At 35.5% G+C, this 25,438-nt stretch overlaps 1 protein-coding gene and 1 long non-coding RNA gene across 2 annotated transcripts; both read left to right on the plus strand.

Moving 5' to 3' along the window:
- Positions 1–4,549: 4,549 nt before the first annotated feature.
- On the plus strand, positions 4,550–7,481 carry LOC134248106 (cartilage matrix protein-like; the record flags this gene model as incomplete). Its single annotated transcript, XM_062730526.1, has 5 exons — positions 4,550–4,624; positions 6,290–6,349; positions 6,461–6,509; positions 6,727–7,287; positions 7,396–7,481. Coding segments are annotated over exons 1-5 (831 nt in total), but the record flags the coding sequence as incomplete, so codon positions are not given.
- A 7-nt stretch (positions 7,482–7,488) lies between these two features.
- Positions 7,489–12,129, plus strand: LOC134248110 (uncharacterized). The gene is made up of 3 exons (XR_009987979.1): positions 7,489–7,523; positions 11,832–11,879; positions 12,099–12,129. It is a non-coding gene; the product is annotated as an uncharacterized LOC134248110 (long non-coding RNA).
- The last annotated feature ends 13,309 nt before the right edge of the window (positions 12,130–25,438 follow it).

Here is a 25,438-nt window from a genome sequence, read left to right on the forward strand (position 1 = left end):
TTATAGCTCATCTAAACATCATGTAAAAACTTTAAAACAGTTGAATTTGTTTCGCGCTTTGAACCAGAGGCCATGAAATTCGCAATTGTGAAAAAAGCACCATTGCTCATCATAACTATATACTTAGCATGCTTAGTTTGGCGACTTAATACCTATACAGAGCGTAGGGGAACAAAAAGTGCATTTCAAATAATCAGTAATAATTGGCAATAATTAGTAGTGCCCACTGACCACAAAAACCCTCATCCTGGGGTCATACATTTCACAATTTTGGAAAAGGCACCCTTGTTCATAAAAAAATTTGATTTCTACCAAAGAACAAATTTCAAAGCATTAATTCAATTAATGTATTTAATTAGAGTCCCCACCCCTCAATGGTACCCATGAGCCAGGGGCCTTGAAATTTATAATTCTGGAAGAGGCTCCCTTGCTAATCATAACTATATGTAGTGAGTTTAATTAATATCCAGGTGCAGAGAGGAAGATTTTGTGAATGATTAATGAATTTTAACTTTACAATTTATATAGCCCCACCTTAACAACAGAATCCCTGACCTTTGGGTCACGAATTTCAAAACTTTGGAGAGAATATCCTTCCTCATCATATCTATGCATGTAGTTAGTTTGTTTAATATCCAGGGACAAAGGAAAAGATTTTCAAAGAATAAATGCATTTCATTATATAAATTTTTATAGCCCTGTCCTAACCCCAAGGCCCCTGACCTTGGGACAATGAATTTCACAATTTTGGTAGAAGAGTTAATGCTTTTAATAATTATACCAACAGTTCGACGGCTTGATGTCAATGACTAAAGAAGATTTTTAAAGATTTCATCAATAGTAGTAGTTTCGCCCCAACTAGGGTGTGGAGGACAGGGACCATGATTTAAAAAATCTCCCCTTCACCCATAGATGCTTTATTCCAAAATTGGTTGTAAATGGTTGAGGAATTGCAGAGAAAAGCTGAAATATTCAAATGTTAACGCACAATGCACAGCGCACGACGCCAGAAAAAAACAGGTAGCAATAAGTCACATGAGTTGATTCAGGTGACCAAATAAGGAGTCCTTTGGTCTCAATATTTATCTAAAATATTGGGTGTCTTTTGGATTCCCTGTTGACTTACAATATAAGATGACCACTTGTCTTCTTATTGATGTAAAATATAGAGTGTCTTCCAGTTTCCTCATCGTAGTTAAAAATAGTGTGATCATTAGTTTTAATGATGTACAATATAAGGTGACCTCTGGTCCCCCTACTGATGTACAAATTACGAGGGCTGTTCAATAAATAATGTCCTTCAAACTCTATGACATACAATACAGATATCATATGGCATTAAACTTGACACTTTTTCTCATTATTGAATCTTTAATGAATTAATAACAGTTTATGTGACCACTTTTCATCACATAGTTTCAATGTGAGAAGCTGGAAACAAGGGTATTCGAGACACTGCATTAAATATGAATGGTACAGAATCAAAAAGAAAGATATGGAGATAACGAACAGTATTCAATCTCAAATTCCATAAAACAATACAAAATAAGAGCAAAGCAAACCCCGAAACATCAGAGGTTGGATCAGGTGCCATGGAGGAGTGAGCATCCCCTGCCGACCAGTCACACCCGCCGTGTGACCGTTGTCATGATCAGGAAATAACGGAAAAAATCCGTCGTCAATTCAGTGCATAAATAATGGACTAACAATTGGTTTGAAAAACGTCAGTCAGCATTTGACTCAATGATAAATTGTATTTGCTGACAAGGTCATTGTATCGAGTCTATCGACCATAGAACTTACGAAATGATGACTAAACAAAAGTGAAATTAAACCGTTCATTAAAGCTGCTGTGAAACTTGCTAAGAATCCCAAAGAAATACTCACTGATATAATTATGTAAAATTTACAGCAATCAATGTCTGTTTTATAGACAATTGAGCAGGTGGATTTCAATGATAAAAAATTATATGATGGGCATCAAAAATGGATACCGTCCTTGCAATAAAAAAATAAACAACTAATGTACTATTTGCCAAATTTCAACAAATAATCATTGATGGTGTATGATTGACTATATAAGACACATAGCAAATTTGATAGACATCATTTCGGGAGTAGTTCACACTGTTTTAAAGAAGCTTTTGACAGTCAAAAAAGCTTAGTACTCAAAAGGCACCCTATGTTTAAAAAAAAATGAGTGAAAACGACTGCGTGTAAGAATATCTAAACAATTATTAAAAATATCAGTATTTGTAGTTATCCAAATTTGTTTGAATTTCAAACAAATAATGAACTTGAATCTACTGCTTAAAACCCTTAAAACAAAATTTACAATAAGATGTACTTGACAAAAACAGCAAAGGTATGAGAAGAGCAGAGATTTATTATTTATTGAACAGCCCTCGTACATGTAAAAGGTGACCTCTGGCCTCCATACTAATGTACAATATAAGGTAACCCCTGGTCCGCTACTGATGTACTGTACAATATAAGGTGACCTCTTGTCCCCTACTGATGTACTGTACAATATAAAGTCATCTCTGGACCCCTACCCTGTACAAAATAAGGTGATCTCTGGTCCCCTGCTGATGTACTGCACAATATAAGATGACCTCTGGTTCCCCTGCCAATGTACAATTTAAGGTGACCTCTGGTCCCCCTACTGATGTACAATATAAGGTGACCTCTGTTTCCCCTATGTACAATATAAGTTGTCCTCTGGTCCCCTACTGATGTTCAATATAAGATTACCTCTGATCCCCCTACTGATGTACAATTTAAGGGGACCTCTGGTCCCCTACTGATGTACTGTACAATTTAAGGTGACCTCTGGTCCCACTACCTGATGTACAATATAAGGTGACCTCTGGTCCCCCTACTGATGTACAATATAAGGTGACTTCTGGTCCCACTACTGATGTACAATATAAGATGACCTCTGGTCGCCCTGCTGATGTACAATATAAGATGACCTCTGGTCGACCTGCTGATGAACAATATAAGGTGACCTCTGGTCCCCCTACTGATGTACAATATAAGGTGTCCTCTGATCCCCCTACTGATGTTTTATATAAGATGAGAGGGCTTATATAGGCTATGCCTGCTGCCCAATCCATTCATGTATTTGCATAATAAAATATGTTCAAATCAAATCAATATAAGGTGACGTCTTGTCCCCTACTGATGTACTGTACAATATAAAGTCATCTTTGGACCCCTACCCTGTACAAAATAAGGTGATCTCTGGTCCCCTGCTGATGTAATGCACAATATAAAGTGACCTCTGGTTCCCCTGCTAATGTACAATTTAAGGTGACCTCTGGTCCCCCTACTGATGTACAATATAATGTGACCTCTGTTTCCCCTATGTACAATATAAGTTGTCCTCTGGTCCCCCTACTGATGTTCAATATAAGATTACCTCTGGTCCCCCTACTGATGTACAATATAAGGTGACCTCTGGTCCCCCTACTGATATACAATATAAGGTGTCCTCTTATCTCCCTACTGATGTACAATATAAGATAACCTCTGATCCCCCTACTGATGTACAATATAAGGTGACCTCTAGTCCCACTAATGATATACAATATAAGGTGATCTCTGGTCTCCTTATTGATGAACAATATATGGTGTCCTCTGGTCCCCCTACTGATGTATTGTACAATGTAAGGTGACCACTGCCCCCTACTGATGTACAATTTAAGGGGACCTCTGGTCCCCTAGTGATGTACTGTACAATTTAAGGTGACCTCTGGTCCCACTACTGATGTATAATATAAGGTGACCTCTGGTCACCCTACTGATGTACAATATAAGATTGACCTCTGGTCCCCCTACTGATGTACAATATAAGGTGACCTCTGGTCCCCCTACTGAGGAACAATATAAGGTGACTTCTGGTCCCACTACTGAGGTACAATATAAGGTGACCTCTGGTCCCCCTGCTGATGAACAATATAAGGTGACCCCTAGTCCCCCTACTGATGTACAATATAAGGTGACCTCTGGTCCCCCTACTGAGGTACAATATAAGGTGACTTCTGGTCCAACTACTGAGGTACAATATAAGGTGACCTCTGGTCCCCCTGCTGATGAACAATATAAGGTGACCCCTGGTCCCCCTACTGATGTACAATATAAGATGACCTCTGGTCGCCCTGCTGATGTACAATATAAGGTGAGCTCTGGTCCCCCTACTGATGTACAATATAAGGTGACCTCTGGTCCCCCTACTGATGTACAATATAAGGTGTCCTCTGGTCCCCCTACTGATGTTTAATATAAGATGAGAGGGCTTATATAGGCTATGCCTGCTGCCCAATCCATTTATGTATTTGCATAATAAAAAATGTTCAAATAAAATCAATATAAGATGACCTCTGGACCCCCTACTGATGTACTGTACAATATAAGGTGACCTCTGGTCGCCCTGCTGATGTACAATATAAGGTGACCTCTGGTCGCCCTGCTGATGTAAAATATAAGGTGACCTCTGGTCTTCTTGTTGATGTACAATATAAGGTGTCCTCTTATACCCCTACTGATGTACAATATAAGGGGACCTCTGGGCCCCCTTACTAATGAACAACATGAGGGGACCTCTGGTCCCCTTACTGAGGTACAATACATGTATAAGATGATCTCTGGTCTCCTTATTGATGAACAATATAAGGTGTCCTCTGGTCCCCCTACTGATGTACAATATAAGGTGACCTCTGGTCCCCCAACTGATGTACAATATAAGGTTACCTTTGGTCCCCTACAGAAGTAATGTACAATGTAAGGTGACTACTGGTCCCCCTACTGATGTACAATTTAAGGTGACTTCTGGTCCCCCTACTGATGTACAATATAAGGTGACTTCTGGTTCCCCTACTGATGTACAATATAAGGTAACTTCTGGTCACCCTACTGATGTACAAGATAAGGTGACTTCTGGTCCCCTACTGAAGTGCTGTACAATATAAGGTGACCCCTGGTCCCCCTAATGACGTACAGTATAAGGGTCCTCTTGCTCCCCTACTGATGTATAAAATAAGGTGATATACAGTACAATATAAGGTGACAACTGGTCCCCGTACTGATGTACAATATAAGGTGACCTCTGGTCCCCCAAATGATGTACAATATAAGGTATCCTCAGGTCCCCCTTATGATGTGCAATAAAAGGTTACTTTTGGCTCCCTATTAATTTAAAATGTAAGGTGACCTATGATCCCTCTAATGATGTACAATATGATAGTAGGGTAAGGTGACCACTGGTCTCCCTACTGATGTACAGTATAATTTAAGGTTACCTCTTGTCCCCCTAATTACTTTCCCGTTTCTGATTTTATATATATATATATATATATATATATATATATATATATATATATATATATATATATATATATATATATATATATATATATATATATATATATATATTAGGAAGTAGATCTGTATAAAGTTATAAATATGATTATTTTGGAGTAAGACAAAGAAAACTGTCTATCATATAAAATTCGATTAAAATATAAGATGACCTGAGGTCTCCGTATTGATATCGATGAATTTACTTTTGTGCCTTTAATGCCTGAAGAGTTCCTAAAATGTTTTATTACTACGCAAAATAACGAACTATTTGCGGGGGACCCGAGGTCCTAGTTGAGCGTACGTTTTATCCTTCTGCGAGCGGCGACGCAGTTTGGCACAGCAGTACTATGATGTCATAAGCGTTAATTTTTCCCCCGCACTATCGAACTTTGGCGTGTCAAACCATCGGGGTTTGGCGCAGACCATCGGACTTTGGCGTGACCATCGGACTTTGGAGTTCCATCACACTTTAGAGTCCTATATATCTGAATTTATATACTGGTAGCTAAATCTGAATAAAACTCAGACACAGAAGCAAAAAGTAATTTATCGATATATAATGCGGAATCAGCGTTCGCTATTGCTCGGTATTCATTCCTACCTGCACAAAAAATCAAATTTTTGTTCATCACTTTTAAATGTAAAACATCAACGAGCCCCATCTGATGATAGGCGTACAATGTACGTTACTTTTTTTTCAATTTTAAAATATATCTTTAATAATTTTAAGATAAAAACAAATATCCACATTCACACAGCTATTGCATTCTATATCGTAGAATTGACCTTTCTTTTGGGATTGAACATTTTAGAAATTCAGATCTGTCAGGTCTTATCTTGTGTTACGAAACCAGTAAATGGTAACGATTAAGTAGACAGCGTAAAAATGATATGTTTCTTAATTCTCGGTTTCCTTTGTTTTCAGGCAAATGGATTCTTGTTTAACATATTTAGGTATCCAGTTCACACCATTCAAACCAACACAGTAGGTTCACCAAATCCTCTCATATCTTGTGTTACAAAACCAGTGAATGGTAAAGAAGTAGACAGCGTAAAAATGATGTATTTCTTAATTCTCGGTTTCCTTTATTTTCAGGCAAATGGATTCTTAACCAACCCAGTGAGTACACCAAATCCTCTCCTTCGTAAGTTGACTTCAAAAGCAATTACTGAATCATAATAATAAAGGTTCTTAATTGCAATCACCATCTTCTCATTTGATGATTTTTATATCCGATAAAGGAACATAAAATGAAGATCGTTGTCTTTAATGTCATTTCCTTTTTAACCTCAAAATACTGCTTCAGAAATAAAGATAACCGCAGGTTACGTTACTTTCATCTTAAACATCTACTTTTTAAGATTGCAACTTGAAACCAGCTGACATTGTCTTTCTGTTGGATTCCTCAGGAAGTGAAGGAGTGCAACATTTTAGGGAACAACTTAACTTTGTCAAAAACTTCGTAAAAGAGTTTGACATAGGACCATCCAATGTACAAATCAGTGTAGTGTCTTTTGCAACAAGAATACGTGAAAACTTCAACTTAAAGACATACCATACTAAGGCGGACATTCTCAATGCCATCGATAGAATTCCATATATGTCCGGTTCCACAAACACTGCTGAAGCAATCACCTATGCGATTCAGCACAGCTTCACCCCTATTGGTGGTGACAGGGCCCCTGTTAGTGACGTCTTGTTCGTTGTGACTGACGGACTGTCCATTTCACTTTCAGCAACAAGTCAGGCGGCCAACTTAGCCCATAAAGCTGGTATTAAAACATTCGCAATAGGAATCGGAAACTTAATATCCATACAGGAACTTTTAAATATAGCCTCAGATTCAAAACACGTGTTTCGTGTTTCCACATTCGATGCCCTTCACCTACTTCAGAATGAGCTAAGAAGTAAAACTTGCGAAGGTAACCTTAACAGTTGTGCTTTTTCATTTATTATCTGAATTGCATATCGACTTTTTTGAAATATTCTTATTGTAATTGTCTTAAATTTATATTTTCACATTTATTTAGCATTATCCCAAAGTAGTTTGAATTGCTCTAACCAAATATCGAACTGTCAAAGCTATGGTTCTTCTGTCTGCATTACGTACGCCCAGTGGGGACAGATAAATGTCCGCTGTACTGTGGATACTGTCAAGGTAATACAATGCACTTTATATTACATGTACGAGTATATGTGATGGTTCATCAAATTTTCATTTACTCACTGTTCTAAAAAGTTTGCTTATTGGAATGCATATAGCTGTTAGATGAAAGTGGAAGTATTGTATTTTGGCACCGCCATCCATTAACAGATAACCCAAAATTTTATAGCCATTGCAGAAAAATTCTTAGATACCAAGTTTGTCAAAACAGCATACATATGTACTAGATAATTGAACAATGTCAATGCTCAGTAGTAACACCTAACACACAGATGTGAACACATTTTTTCATGCCAATGTATTGATCAAGATAAATTCTCGGATAAACAAGAAGTAGACATCGCATTCGTACTTACTGTAGATTCCTAAATGTATGCGTGAAATTAGTTATCGTGTAATTTCGCGAAGAAGCACAAAACGGGAAATGAAATTACTCGTTTTTGTTTTTATGGTGCTGAAATCTATGTAAACCCTCTTGACCAACCGTCAATTTGCGACTTATTCTTCTCGAGATTTTATGCTCAAGAGATCATTCGCTATAATAAATACTCGCGAAAAATAAGGCATCGACAGTAATCGAATAGCACAATATGACATGCTAAAACAGTGTGCTGACGTTTACAGACGCATAGTCCGTAATAGCAGCATAACTGTACACATGTAGTTCCCGGAAAATAATAATTTATTGACAGACCATAACTCTGATCACTCTTTGCATTTTTTTCAGAGCAGTGAGGTACTGATCTGCAGCTTCTGAATATAACAAATTTTCATTATTAATTATACTACACTTTTACAGCCTAATTTCAATAGTCAAACCATTTAATTCGTTTACCGTAAAAAATCGAGTACTGGTATTTTCTTTCAAATAATGTTGAACTTGCATCAAGCACACTACTTGCTGGTTTGCTTTGGAGAGAGAGAGAGAGAGAGAGAGAGAGAGAGAGAGAGAGAGAGAGAGAGAGAGAGAGAGAGAGAGAGAGAGAGAGAGAGAGAGAGAGAGAGAGAGAGAGAGAGAGAGAGAGAGAGAGAGAGAGAGAGAGAGAGAGAGAGAGAGAGAGAGAGAGAGAGAGAGAGAGAGAGAGAGAGAGAGAGAGAGAGAGAGAGAGAGAGAGAGAGAGAGTCTCATTTTGTTTACGTACATATCTATCAGATAGTTCCTGAATCAAATGCAATACAATATTAATCATAATCTAATTTTTCTGTAATTTATTTGTTGATTTAATTCAACTTTAATCACAATATGTTGTACCAAAATGAAGTCCATGCACGGGTGTTGTTGTACTCCCGGAATTTGCTTTAATCCTTCATCCATGCCTTCCTTCTTTATGGTAAAAAATTACTAAATAAGTTAATCGAACAACATGTCCTGTAAAATGCCACGTGATTTGGGTTAGTCCTCGGCCTTTCTGAATAACGGAATAATAAACTCTTTGGTATTATGTAGACATCATTACCCCCCCCCCTTTTTGTCCAAACTTTGAAATAAATGAGGGAAGATATTTAATCTGTGGAGCTTCGAGATTAACTTTATTTACTTAAGGTATACCTTAGCTGCAGATCTGTAGCGTTATGGTTTTATATAATTATATTTGTCTTTGACCATAACGCTACAGTTCCCGTAAAGTAAATATTGTGCAATTTACGGTGCACGATTTTCTGTGCACGGATATGGAGAATTTCTCCACTTTCAAGCAATTCTCAATCAATTACCTTTCACTCCCTAAATCTAGACACATTCTGCAGCCAATATGTATTTTTTATACACCTCCCAACCCTTTATACTCGTCTCTACAAGTGATAAACTCGCTTGATTAAAATTATTTGTTAGATTGCTGAAAATTCACTTCTAGCGACTTTATTGCATGTAGAGAAAACTACAAATGGTTGAAAGGAGATAGAGAGAGAGAGAGAGAGAGAGAGAGAGAGAGAGAGAGAATGGTAGTTGATTGAGCAATGCTTGAAAGTGTAGAAATTCTCCCAAAAAGCGCGCAAAAAATATTGAGCCGTAAATTGCACCTTTTTTGCATTACAGGATCTGTAGCGTTATGGTCAAAGACAAAATATATATAAAACCATAACGCTACAGATCTGCAGCTAGGTATACCTTTACTCAGATGACCAAAAATTCCACTGATAAGAACGAAAAACCACCTATTGCGCATTGTACACCAATGATTTTTGTGATAAATTTCAATTTCAAATAACTAGGTCAATGACCTACTTTTCATGCTAGTGGCCCCTGAGCCCCTGGGAAATACCTCAAATTTTCACACTATGACCAATTTTTTTCTATACACACAAAATATTACAAGCAACTAAACTCTTTAAATAATGTAATATTATAGCAATGGAACAACGTTGCTTCATATAAAGAAATGATTGGAGTTTGGGCCAGAAATGTGATAATTATAACAGTCCGAATTTCCTCTATCATATTTATATTTTTCCCCATTTTAAATCGAATATTACAAAAATCTTACTGATAAGAACTCTAAACTATCTATGGCCTCAGATTACTTTTGATGCCCTAATTCTCATGGTATTAATATTATATGGGGTCAATGATCAAATTATTGAGATACATTGTCTGGAATGGTTTTTGTACATATTTTTGAATTTCTCTATTTCGTAGCATTCAATTATTTGAAATAATTTATGATCTCTAACACATATAATATTTGCAAAATGATGTTTAAAAATACATATAACCTTTACTTCGTGATTATTATTGAAAGAAATCAAAATTTTTGACAAAAATGAAAAATTAAAAATTTAGTCCGAATATCCTCTGCATTACCATACATTGACTTTTGCACTTGTATATTTTCTTTAAATATTAAAATATCAAATTTTTAAATTGATTTCGATTTAAAACTTGCTTATATAAACCATTTAGAACAATTTTTGATTTAACATTTTATACTTTATAAAATTTCCTTTCTGTTTTCTGAAACCTGAGTAAACGTCATCCTTAAAAAACCTAAAATAAGATAGAAGGAACAGCAGATATCTGGAATCTGTTAAAAAACAGCGATGCTAAAGTTATTAGCGAATTGGCCCAAGGGCATGTTGTTTTTCAAATCATGACCGGAATAGGTATTCAAAATTCAGCATAGGAAGTTATATCAAGTGATTGTGTCTTTTTTGGGGGGGGATGAGGGTTGGGGTGGAGGTGGGGTGGGGGGTAGGGGTAAGGTATTTCATTGTCTGTTTAGCAATCTTATTCCAGTTTCTCCAAAATAAAGTTATTAATCATCTCATAATATTTAAAAATCAAAGAAAAACAGATCGACATCTCGAATCTAATATATAATATCAATTAATGATATGGCGAAAAGATATACGAAATATATATTTATTCTTCAAAGGAGGTATTGCTTTTAATATCTGAGTGTCGAAAAGTTAATTAGATCAAGTTTTAAATAATGTTTATTTGCCCTTAGGAAAATTTGGTTGGTGGAGGGTAGGTAGGTATAAGTGATTTCAATAAAAATGCTGGCATGTGGCTTGCATTTAAACATTTAATGTTTCTCTTGGCGTTACAAAACCTTTGATTCGAGCCATTTTAGCCATTTGGGCGGGAGAGGGCAACCATACATTTTATAATCATAGAAAACCCCGATCATTCAACTGGCATCGGAATTTCATAAATGTTATGGATTCTGTTGAAGATAACGTCAGACGCTTTCTTGAGTTTCTGATTGACAATATCTGTGTGGCTTTTGATGACCAGGTATTCCAACAATCTATTGGAATTTCCATCGGTACCAGTTGCGTTATTAGCAGACTTATTTTTGCATTCATATGAAGCAGAATTTGTGCGAAATCTTATGCGTGAAAAAAAAAACAACATTTGCAGTGGACTTCAACTCAACATTTAGATATATCGACGGCGTATTGTCAATTAACAATGGTAATTTCCATTCCTGTGTCGATACGATATATCATGGGGAGCTAGACACAAAAGATACCACACAGTCTGACATATCGGCTTCATACTTGTATATTTTACTTGAAAAGACATTAATGGTAATCTAACACCAAAGCTCTATCATAAACGTGATGACTTTAACTTTTCTATCGTCAACTTCCCTTACTTATGCAGCAATATATCTTCATCAACTTTGTGACCTGTCGGCAGGGGATGCTCACTCCTCCATGGCACCCGATACTACCTGATGTTTTAGAGGACCGTCTTTGCTCTGCTTCTGTTTTGTATTGTTTTATGAACTTTGATATTGAATACTGTTTGTTATCTCCATATCCTTCATTAAAAAAGACCTCGTATTTTTTTGACAGCCCAAGGAACGTCAACGTCAGTGGCTCCTGTAACCACAACAACACAAGGTGATTTTCATTTATCGACATGTTTCTGTTTCTTATCAAGCTACCATTGCGTAGCGTCAGTCAATATAATTTTTTTCTTTTATAAATAACCAACACGATATCAATGTGATATGTTTACCTGAATATGATATTCAAATTCTTGGTTAATTCTAATATGACTGACTGATTGATTGTACATTTCCTTTTTGAATGAATAATTAGTTTATTTATCCGTTACAGTTAGCACACCTGCCATTATTACTCAAGGTATGTTAGTTGCGATCATAGTAATACTGTGTATTATATGTTGATTTAATTATTCATTTTTATGTTAATGCATGAGTAAGGAATGTTATATTATAAATGTAGACCATATTTCTTTAAAATTCTAAAGGAGGCAAAATATAAATACTCAATACTAGTTAAAGCTATATATTTGTCAGATCTTCAGTTTCTTAAAGCATTATATACAATATTAGTTACTATTTTGTTACGTCATGAATATTAGCCTAGTCGCAAACAAGACAAAAAAGTATTTTCAATTGATTACCTGAAATGACGCTAGATTACGGGCAAAAAATATAAATCTTGCCCATAATGAAAGGTAGAGATCAGCAGGTTGAAATACAGTGTATGGATGAAATTGGCATGCCTCACTTTAATTCACAGTAATTTGAATTTAGATATAAACACGTCATTTGATTGGGTAAAAAGATTTTATCAATTTTGTATAGCATAACTTGCCTACGTCACAATGAGTTACATCAAAACGTTTAACCCCGCTTTCCGTTATTTTTAAAATATGCTATATTTGAAGCGTTTTCCAGAGGAAAAATTGTCTTATTGTCTACACTGAAGTTAAATTACATGTATAAGGAATGAAACTTCGCGGTTTATATGCGTAAAATGCCCCAAGTTATGTTAAATTGTATCACAAAAGATGAAATAAATTTCATTCTTTAAGTATATTCAAATTGTGAATTTTAGTATTCAGCTTAAAGTTCTCTTTATTGCTATTTATAATATAACAACTTCAGGACTTTCTCTTTCAAAGTGCTTTAGTTGTCTTTTTTTCATAAGCATCCTTATTTTCTCATTGCTAATGACACATAAAGTTTAGATTTGGTTTCATCTAAGAACACAAAATTGTCTTCAATATAATGTACCTTAAGCAAAGAGAGTGTTTAAGGGCGGCGAAAATGGTAAAAATACCCACAATTTTATCATTTTCAAAAATGTATTGTAATACATGTACAATAAAACAGCTTTAAATCAAGAGACTTGATTGTAAAATCAACAGACTTAATCAGTTGCAAAACGAACAATCATCGATATAAAACCAGCAGTCATTACCAGAACTAGATTGCGGGCAAAAAAGATGAATCTAGCCCAAAATGAAAAGGTAGAGATCAGCAGGTTGAAATACAGTGTGTGGAGGAAATTTACATGCCTCACTTTAATTGACTATAATTACATTTCCAATTTATTTGTCCGAGATAAAATTACAAATAGTTAATGGACTTTATTTTCTCATCAATGTACAGGTTCATCGATAGGCGCGGTTAAAAAAAAAAAATCACATGCGTGCCGGGGCAAATAGAGACAGAAGCGGGATTTAGAGCAAGTGGATTGGAGGAATCAAGAGAATGTGAATATAAAGAATACTGCAAGATTTTTTTTAATTTTCATGATGATGATCAATCGATTGGCTTGCATGAAAAGTTCATGCATTTATGCATAAAATTATCACACAAGCCACTCAGTATTTTTTTCACATCATGAAATCAAAAAAATAAACAGCTATCCCTTAAATATCAAAAACAGCACACATATTGATGATACGAGGGTTGTTAAATCAATGTCCTTAGTGCTTGGAAAGAAGCAAAAACGCTTTTCAGTGATTTAGACTTAAAGATTTAACTTAAATATTCTTTTCTTGATTAAAACACAATGTCCGTTTATTCACTTTCTGATTGTTGTTATAACTCATTTTTAGCTCACCTGAGCCGAAGGCTCAAGTGAGCTTTTCTGATCACATTTTGTCCGGCGTCCGTCCGTCCGTCTGTCTGTCCGTCTGTCTGTCTGTAAACTTTTCACATTTTCGACTCCTTCTCAAGAACCGCTGGGCCAATTTCAACCAAACTTGCCACAAAGTATCCTTGGGTGAAGGGGATTCAAGTTTGTTCAAATGAAGGGCCACGCCCTTTTCCAAGGGGAGATAATCATGAATTTGTTAAAAATTAATGGCATTTTTAAAAAATCTTCTTCTCCAGAACCGCTGGGCCAGGAAGGATGAAACTCATGTGGAAGCATCCTCAGGTAGTGTTTACTCAGTTTTGTTCAAATTATGACCCCCGGGGCAAGGGTGGGGCCAAAATGGCCGACCCAAGTTTTACATAGGAATATATAGGAAAAATCTTTAAAAATCTTCTTCTCCAGAACCACTGGGCCAGGAAAGATGAAACTCATGTGGAATCATCCTCAGGTAGTGTAGATTCAAGTTTGTTCAAATCATGACCCCCGGGGCAAAGGTGGGGCCAAAATGGCCGACCCAAGTTTTACATAGGAATATATAGGAAAAATCTTTAAAAATCTTCTTCTCCAGAACCACTGGACCAGGAAAGATGAAACTCATGTGGAATCATCCTCAGGTAGTGTAGATTCAAGTTTGTTCAAATCATGACCCCCGGGGCAAGGGTGGGGCGAAAATGGCCGACCCTAGTTTTACATAGAAATATATAGGAAAAATCTTTAAAAATCTTCTTCTCAAGAACCACTATGACAGGAAAGATGAAACTCATGTGGAATCATCCTCAGGTAGTGTAGATTCAAATTTGTTCAAATCATGACCCCTGGGGCAAGGGTGGGGCCAAAATGACCGACCCAAGTTTTACGCAGGAATATATAGGAAGAATCTTTAAAAATCTTCTTCTCCAGAACCACTGGGCCAGGAAAGATGAAACTCATGTGAAATCATCCTCAGGTAGTGCAGATTCAAGTTTGTTCAAATCATGACCCCCGGGGCTAGGGTGGGGCCAAAATGGCCGACCCTAGTTTTACATAGGAATATATAGGAAAAATCTTTAAAAATCTTCTTCTCAAGAACCACTATGACAGGAAAGATGAAACTCATGTGGAATCATCCTCAGGTAGTGTAGATTCAAATTTGTTCAAATCATTACCCCCGGAGCTAGGGTGGGGCCAAAATGGCCGACCCAAGTTTTACATAGGGATATATAGGGAAACCTTTTAAAATCTTCTTTTCAAGTACTTCAAAGCTATGATTAGTGATATTTATATGGAATCATCCTCAGGTAGTGTAGATTCTAGTTTGTTCAAATGATGAACGCCTGGAGGGGGGGGGGGGGTGAGGGGGGTGGTGGTGGAGTAAATTCAAGCCTGATGTGCTCAGGTGAGCGCTGTGGCCCCTGGGCCTCTTGTTGAGCATGACCCTTCGTATTATACTGGAACACGGCAGATCCTATGATTTCCTAGACTTGTTTCTTCTCACTGAAAGGCGCTTTTTTCAACTTTGAATCATGTCAAAGGGTGACATATGAAGCAAATATTGTTGAAGTCAAACCATAAACCTTTTTATCCTCAAAAACACCTTTACTCTTCAAGGAGTGTGGGTTTGGACGCTGTCATGAAGAAATTTAATGTATAAACCTTTCGAATTTTTTTGCAAAACTTTTGCTTTCTAGACTCCTCCAAAAATTAAAATGCCTCCCCGAATAATAATTTGAAAAACAAGACCACTAATATTTACGAAATTTGCATAAAAAAACTGTCTTTGTTCTCTTGCAATTCCATGCTCTTTTCAGACCTTTGCTGTTTTTGTCAAATGCATCTAATTGTAAAATTGTTTTGTGGGCTTAAAGCAATGGATTCAAATGTCATTATCTGTTTGAATTTCAAACAAACGTGGATATCTTTAAAAATAATTCCGATATTCTTACATGCTGTCGTTTCACTTGTTTTTCAGAACGTAGGGTGACCATTGAGTACAAAGCTTTTTTACTGTCAGATGTTTCTTTAAAAAGTGTGAACTACTTGCAAATTGATGAATTTCAAATTTGCTATTCAGATTTGATTTTTATGGAGAGGTCTGAGTGTTGAATTTCTTTAGATTTGAACATTTTTCAAAAGATTAGAATTTTGAGAATATTTTTATATGTTAGAATTATTATGATGTGTTTGTAAATATTCCCGGGATGATTCTTACAGTTGTATCGTAACGTTAAAAACAGAAACGCAGCGATGACGTTATCACGTCAAAATGCATAACTTTTAAAGAACACTTACCATTTCCGAGACTTCTGACGGAAAAACGGTTTTAGATAATTTTAAAAAATAAATTGGAAGGACTTCTGAAAGATTTTTCGAGCTCCTTCATTTCGATTTAAGCTTATCCAATTAACAGTTGTTAATGATGAAATCCAGCTTTTGATTTTCGGTTCTTTGTCCCTGTGGAGGACAACAAGTCTAGTTTTTACATCAAACAAGGTTACAATGTGTGTTTGCGGGTTGACAGTGGGGATGGCATCTCAGATGTTGGTGTAGATGTAGGTATAGGTTTTTGGTCAGAATCACCGTAAAGTTGCAAGCTAACTTCATTTTCACTTACATCGGAGTTTATACCCTTTAAACATAAATGGCCATAGGAAAAAAGAAATAAATACGTACTAATTTCGGATTAGACAATATACTTGAACAATTAAAGTCTGGCTTTCAGTACTTTGATTTCTTATGGTACACATGATTAATAAGTGTAATAAATATACTGTATGTAAGGCAATGAGTGAACTATGAGTGAAACCCATAGCTTCAGAATTATAATGAAATTGTGAAATCTAGCATTTAGAATTAAGTTCTCATAATTGATATTAATGATATAATTGAAATTCAATTTCCACCTTCATGTTTGTCTCACTATAGGCCTTTTGCTCGTCATGTTCACCGAATAATCTCCTTTGTGAAAAAAAATGTCCAACAATATCGAATATTGAATATCGGGGAATGGAGTGTCCATAAATACCTGTGCTTAAAGCTGATTACGTTTAATATTTAATAGGCATCCAGTGCCCCAGTTGCGATGGACAGTTGAACTGTGTGTGGAAGCAAACGTGTTATCCTGAGGAAGATTGTATGATAAGAAGTTATCCAGGAACAAACTTTACAACGCATTGTACAAGGGTATATTTTCTATGTTTAATGTTCCTTTCGAGAATTATTCACTACGTTAACAAAAATGTTATCATGACGTGACGAGATAGTTATCTGGACTTGGCATGATATGCTATGTTAACAAAAATCATGTGGATGGCATAAATATGTCATCATAGAAACAAGTCTTTCAATGAAAATTTCAACAGTTTAAGAATACATGTTTGTTTGAAAAAAGTTAAATAAAGCAAAACTGTTTTAATGTATCCCATACGATACTTTCTTCTTCAATATTTTGATCAGTGTTGCCTTCCGATCGCGCGTTGAACGGGGTGAATTCATACGACATTACCGCTTTATATTGATTTCTATTTGACAGAAAGAAGATTGCATTTTCATGAAAAAATATTCACGTGATGAAACAGGTGAAATCTGGTGCTGTAGTGATCGCGAGTGTGTAAGAAGATACTTGGGAATATAACTTGAGGCTATTGTACCAACGTTTTCTACAGAAAATCCTACTGAAAATGTATAAATTAATTTATGATAATTCCTGTAGGAATTCTTTTTATAAAATGAGAAAGCATTGACTTAGATTTCTGTTATCTATGTCGAAAGAAGATGGGGGAACAATTTATGTGCGAATGCCTATAGCTTCAGACACAGGTGCTTGAGGACAGGACCCCCCCCCCCCCAAATATAGACCCCCGGGCCTTTTCGATTTTTTTTTTCTTAAACTACCCTTAAGTAACATATTTGTAATGTAATCCATACCATCAAACCGAAAAAGTACGAAAAACAAACAGTTTATAAAAATTCGTAACCCACTATATATAAAAATAAGAAGGTTGCCAACTTCGTCTGTCATCCGAGAGGCACTGCCTAGGATTTTTTTTTAAAAAGTCCTATAAAACGGTACTTACCACTAGAACGGTGAAATCACGCCGTGTCCTGAATATTTCCTTCACTGAAATTCTGCATGTCACAATAATATGTTTATTTATTGGGTCAAATGGCAACTTTTTCACCGACAACTTATCGGTTTTTGAACTGCCCATACCTTAATGAACGGAAGTGAAAAAATCACGCCACCGAATATACATAGAAACAATGAAAAGGTAAGAGAATTACGAAATATTTAATTTGGCGCATATTTACAAAATCGAAAAAAGTATAAATTTAAGAAATAAGACTTTACATCAATCCGGGATGAATAGCAAGCATTCTTTGTCATCTTGGGTACTAGAAAATTTAGTAGAAGGCAATCAAAGTCAATATATTGACACAGAGGACATCAAAAACAAATATGAATCCGATTAACCAGTAGAGCAATTGGTAATGTAATTAAAAAAAACATTTAAGAATGTTACATTTAAAAGAATTCGGTCCACAGAAGACTGGTCCAAATTAACAATGAGATATTACGGTGTTTCATGGAACATGGAGCCTGCCACTCAATCTGAAATAGAGTTTATAAATATTCCCTCATTATTACCACCAGAATTTTTTGTGATAACAAACAATTTGAAAGAAATAAAAATTGGACACTTTACTGGAGAAATTATAAATGGAAGGAAATCCATGATTGAAATTGATTTACAGTCAGATGGAAAATATTCACTTAATATGATGGGGAAAAAATTGACCCTGAAAATTTAGGTTTACAAAGTCACTTTTTTCCAACTTCTCAGTCTGTGAAATCTTTATTTAAAATCATTGGACATTTTCAATACTGCAGAGGTGTGAATAAAATTGAAAGAAAAGAATTACCCCATTTTCAGGAACATATTTGTAGTGTTGGTGATGAGAATAGTGAAATTATTCAGTTCAGGTCCAGAAACTGTTTCAAAGTTCTGCCATTTAACACATCAAATGCATCATCATATTCAACTTGTGAAAACTGTAAAAAATTGAAAAATGAAGCCAAAAATGAATAAATCTGAAAGTGAGGCCCAAAATACTGATGAAAACATTACACACAAAGAACAAGTTACAGAAAATGGTGAGATTATATTGCAAAAAACTGATCATGATGATTTGAGTGTAATTTTCAAAACAATTTTTCCTGAATGTTCCTTGAAAATGCAAACATTTCTTATGAACCAAAAAATGGCTTTAAAGCGAAACCCAAATGGCAGAAGATGGAGAAAAAAATTGTTAGGCTGTGTTTGACTTTGTATTGCAGAAGTCCAAGGGGATATAGTGAAATGAGAAACAGTAATTTTCTGAAATTACCCTCTCAGAATTTATTAAGAAAGTACAAGAACTCTGTAAACCAAGATGGTGGGATTAAAAACGATATGCTTGAATGGATGGCTAACGAAGCCAAATTAAAGAATATTCCACCTGCAGGATACGAAGGCGGCCTAATAATTGATGAAATGTCCATACAACCAGATTTACAATTTCGTAAACGAAATAATGATATCGAATTAATTGGATTTACTGAATGTACGCCAGAGTCCATAGTATTTGACCAAATGAAAAACGACAAAAGAGAAAAAACTCTAGCTACTCATGTTTTGCAATTGGTATTTTTAGGTTTCACAGGTTTTCGCTTCCCTTTTGCCCATTTTCCATCTCATACTGCATCAGGTCATGAACTTTATTTACTTGTATGGAAATCTGTAAACATGCTTTCAGCCTATGGGTTTACAATTCAATATATCAGTACAGATGGTGCCCAAAGCAATAGAGACTTGTACAAAATATTGATACCAAATTTCGATACTTCAAATCCAATTACATGTTCGTTCAAAAACATTTTCTCTCGGAAGGAAAATCAGAAGTTATTCTTCATCATGGACATTTCAATCGAAGAGTGGTAAAGCTGGATTCTGTAAAAGACATTTAAAATACAAGGACAAATTTATTGAATGGGATCACTTCAAAGATGCATATCTGTGGGATATTTCTACAAATCCATTTCCTATCCATCACAAACTCACACAGGAACATATATCTACTTAACGTCAGAAAGTAAAATGAGGAATCATTTAGCTGAAGATGTGTTAAACGGTGAGATGTGAGAGTCTAGGTGATGCTGGGCACAAGCTCGATGGAACAATAGAAATGTTGACCCATACTAGTGCACTAATAAGGAACTTCAGAGACTCTAGACCAATTACTATTGTCAGCGCAGCTAGGATAAGGCTGCCCGTATTTATATTAAACTGTTCAAACTGTACTAACTTCTCTGAACTACCTAGATATGACGTCATAATAGAATATGACGTCAAGTCACTGCATACTTGAGCTGACATGACGGAGAAAGTGTCATAATTATTACACAGCATGTAGATTTATTATGGGGATTTGTGTTTAATTCAATAATAAGGTTTGTTTTTTTAACCTTGTGTGTGCTGTAATAATGTTAAACATTTGATATTTAAATATCTTTATTCCTTTTGCTTGTCCGATATGCATATATTCAAGCAATAGCAAAAAATTATGTTTGAAACACTCCCCTTACACTTCCGTAGACAGAGTTACAATTTATGAATCGTGTTTATATTGGACTGGCACAAGTGAAAGACAAGGATAAACTGAAGATATTTTACGTGTATCTAAAAGAGAAGTATGTCTTGAAACTGAATTTTGCTGGGGGATCGTATGTAGTTTATCCGTTTTTGTATAAATCGTGATAAAGAGTGGACAATACCCCTTCTTACGTTGGTAATTTTAATTTATCGTAAAATATTTTCATTATAAGGAAACATTAAACCTGCCCCCAGCACTTTTTAAGTACCATGGATCACGATGAATTGATCAGTGAAACAAACTTTGCACAATAATTGTGTTATGCACTTGTGCCGATGCGATTTTTGTGCAACATTTAAGCATAACAAAAATGTCCGTCACGTGATCAACACAGTCATCTGACATCACAGAAATGCTTTATTATAAGACCTGATTAAACTGTTATCTCAAATTGACTGCACTTTCAAACAAGGATAACATGTTGAAATTAAAATCTAGCTCAAATTAAAATGTATATTTTTAAGACGCTTTAAGCCTTCGGACAGCCTTATCATAACTGCGAGTGATGACAGACTAAAGGAAAAAAAGGATGCACTGCAATGGTTCATTAAGTGGGAACAGACAATCAAACAGGATAATTTGATTAAAAACAAGGAAAAACATCTCATATCTCACCAGACAAGGGAAGATATAATTTCGTCAATTATGGGGTTTGAAGAGTTGTGTGTGTACAAATTAAAATCTTGCAATGCATCCGTCATCCCAAGTCGCGTCATCAGTGATGTGATAGAGAACATGTTCTGTCAGCAGAGAACATTACACAATGGGGCCAATACTAATCCAACCTACCTAGGTTATTGTCATTCAGTTAATTCAGTAATTCTTGGGCAAGCTTTGATATCTCGAAAATCCAATGTAGGTGGTGGTGAAGGAGCACAATTACCAGTACAGCATGATGTTAAATCAAAGGTATGGAATATACCTGTAAGACAACATATAAATCAAATAAAATGATATACTTTTTTGGAGAAAACATGCATTTTTTTTATTGATGAACAATTATATTCTATGAGAATCCACTCCTTAATATGTTAAATGCAATACATGTACATATAGATAATCACTTTATAGGTAGTTTTTAATCTTGAAAGATATATTACAGCAACAAAATGATTAGTTATTACTGTCATTAAAAACTTTGACTTCTAATAAAATAGAGTACACTGTTTTGGATGCAAACAATTCGAATAATTACAGAATAGGTCATTAAGGGCAAAAATTACATGTAATTTAAAAGATACAGAAAAAAAACTTAGTACATTACAAATATCTGAAACCATATAAAATAATTTAAAAATGATCAAATTCATACATGTATTAATGAATTGAAACATGCAAACAAGTGTACATACCCATCTTATTGGCATAGTGGGCAAATATAGATCCCCTCAGGCTGACTGATACTAGACCATTCCTCCTCATCCTGTAAATTCGCACAATTCCTGTGGTACCACAAATTACAAGTATCACAGCTTATCCAGTCCTCACCATCATCATAATGTTCATTACATACTGCGCAGTCCTCCTCTTGATCATCTACATTAGCTGCTGGAGTCTTCTTCTTGATGCTTCCTTTACCCTTTCCCTTTCCTTTACCTTTCCCTTTCCTTTACCCTTTCCCTTTCCTTTCCCTTTCCCTTTCCTTTACATTTCCCTTTTCCCTTCCTTGATTGACATTCTGTGGAAATTTTTGTAGGTGGGAGTCCTGAAGTCAAAGAATCAGAAGTAACACTGACAGGAGCTGAGGGAGGCTGCGGGGGGACGTATCCACTCGGTCCTTGAATATCTTCAACTTCAGGCACAGAACGTGAAGCTGCATCTGACGGAAGTTTGTTTGGACAAGGTATGGAATCACAGTTTAAGATCACTCTGTTAAGATTTAAAGTTATATCTTCTTTTTTTCTTTTGAGATGAAATCTTAATTTCGTACATTTGGCATAGAAGAAGTAAATCCTTTTTCGTGAAAGATAAAAGGAATTTTTCATTCATTACCACTTCAGATTTTAGCCGCAAGTGTGAGCTAATTCTGTCCTTTGACTTGTCCTCCAATAGAAACTGCATATTAAATGTCTTTACAGGTTTTCTGGACTTCTTCTCTACAACTTTTTTTCGAAGAGCCTTACCCTTTTCTTTTTTTAGGAAGGACAGATAGTCTCTCCGAAATTGACTGAACGCCACCTTCAAGAATAACTGAATCACTGAATGATAGAGTTCTACGAAGTTTCCACAAGAAGTTACAATTGAGTGTAAGATACTTTCAATGTTTTCTTCATCACCAGATGGAACATGAGTAACAACATAATTTTTATTTATTTAAAGTGTCAATCCATACTTCAAACAGTTCAGTGTTTTTGACAAATTCATCTATAACAATGCTGAATAGGCTTTTCCCATGATAAACAAGATTGATGTGTGCCAATTTTTCCCTGCACAAAGTTTCAAGTTTCATGAAAAAATCAAAACCAGTATCAGTCAAGTTTGTAAAACTTTCTCTTACATTTTGTTTTCTCTTAGTTTCTTGTAAACTTCCAACATCTTTGGTCGAATCCTCCAACTCATCATATGAAATACACAATGAATTTAAAATGTTCATTTGACTTTGAAGTTCTAATATTTTAGAATTGTCTCTCTCCGCAAATAATGAATTTCTTGTTTTCAATGACAAGTTGTGTTTCAGTTTTGCTATAACGAATCCACTAATGTACCTTATTTTCCCTCTTGCAGGTGCTGGCAGTTCTTCTGCTGGCATTGAAGTGCTCTTGATAGATTCAGGATCTTTAAGATTGAGATGCCCTGATAAATCTTCAAAGAACTTTCTCTCCAGATAAAACACAAGTGTTGTCTTAAACTGAAACTGTGGTACACTGTCTGTTATTGAATAAATATTAAGCATTGATATTACACTGTCTCTGTAGTCATCAGAACTTAATATTTATTAAATCTAACAAAAAAAATCATTTTGATGTTTGGCAGAGTATGTTTTTTAACCTTCGGGTAGACACATCAAACCTATGGTACCAATCATGGTAGATTTGGAAATTTTCTAGAATTCTTTGTTTAAAGGAAAACATCTCATTTTCCAAAGGCGTTCCAACAAATTCAGAAAAAGCGGAATCTAGGGCTGTCTTTGCATTTGATAATGACTCTTCTCCAGTAATAATTTGTTGTTCAATAAGAGAGTCTAAAATTTCCAATTCCTCAATTTCATGAAAAATCAGAGTCAGAGTCAAAATTTGCATCAATACTTCTATTTTCTGAATGGTTGAAATCATCATCATCACCATCATCATCATCAGAGTCTTGAGTTTCTTCACTTCTAATTCCCCTACAGCAAGACAAATCATTTTGCACATTGCCTATGGTAAAATTTTCATATAGCTTTGTAACATGGAGTGGATGCTTGCGACATAATGTTTTTTTGAAATTTATCACTCGTAGACCCTCAACATCCTGTGCACGTCCTACAGCAACACCAATTTGCCCTGGCTGATAACAGTTTTCACAATTAATGACAACATTCTTCAAGGTCATTCCTTGTGCTTCATGCACAGTCATTGCATATGCTAATTTCAATGGTAATTGAGTTCTTTTTGCTATGGTAATCTTATCCACTGGATCAAAAGTTGTAAAAACCACTGGCTTAACAGTCACAACAGTGTTTCTTTTTTCAAAAACAAATTTCACATCAACAGAGTCAGACATGAGTTGAACGACAGTGCCACATAAGCCATTCACTAAAGAATCACTTAAATTTCTGACAAGCATCACTGGACAACCAACTTTAAGTCCTAAATTTTTGGGTGCTAGGAATTTGCTTAAATAGTGGTTGGATCCTTCATCTGTTGCTTTGTACAGTTTGAGTTCTCCTGGTAAATTTTGTAATTTGTTATAATTGAAATTGTCTACATCATAATTGCGGGCAAAGAGATGAGTACATTCTTCTTCATTGGGAAGTGGTCGGTGTAAAGACTTCAGAAAAGCTACACTTTCATCAGATGGATCTCCTATCTCTAGCTCATTTATACATTTGATAAGAGTAGGGTCACTTTGTCTATGTATAATGTTTAATTTCACTTTATGTGGGAAGCAGTTATTAAACCATGGTAATTTATAACAATGGTTACCTGGATCACCAATAATTTCATTCGCGACTGGGGGTAACTGATAAAAGTCACCAGCAAGAATAACTTGCATTCCCCCAAAATAACGATCATTGTTTCTTATATTTCTACATAGCATTTCTAATTGATTAAATGTTTTGGCACTAATCATGGATATTTCGTCAATCACTAGAAGTTCTGTGGTTTCAATGTTATTTTTAACTTTAACAAAACGTTCATCTGACAGAACAAGGTGGATAAATTCCTCTGTGACATGCCTTCCATCCTCTATTCCCGACCACTTGTGTAGAGTGATAGCCCCCAGGTCACCATAATGAGTGGCTGCTATGCCCGTGGAACACACGATGGCGACATTTTTTTCTTTTCTATATTTAAGGTCTTCCGTTTCCAACGGAAGAGCTTCTACTGATTCTGTTGGTAAAGATTATTAAGGTCTTCCGTCTTCAGCGGAAGACCTTACTGTTTTTCTTAGGTTTCTTTTCCACTATATTTTAAGGTTTTCCGTCTTCAGCGGAAGACCTTATTGTTTTTCTTAGGTTTCTTTTCCACTATTTAAGGTCTTCCGTCTTCAGCGGAAGACCTTCTTGTTATTCTTAAGTTTCTTTTTCACTTTTATTAAGGTCTTCCGTCTTCAGCGGAAGACCTTACTCTTATTCGTAGGTTTCTTTTCCACTATTTTTATTAGGGTCTTCCGTCTTCAGCGGAAGACCCTTCTATTATTCTTCGGTTTCTTTTTTACCTTTATTAAGGTCT

This window comes from Saccostrea cucullata, unplaced genomic scaffold, assembly GCF_032062105.1.
Source record: "Saccostrea cucullata isolate Sc308-1 unplaced genomic scaffold, CSIRO_AGI_Scuc_v1 ctg1913, whole genome shotgun sequence".
NCBI lineage: Eukaryota > Metazoa > Mollusca > Bivalvia > Ostreida > Ostreidae > Saccostrea > Saccostrea cuccullata.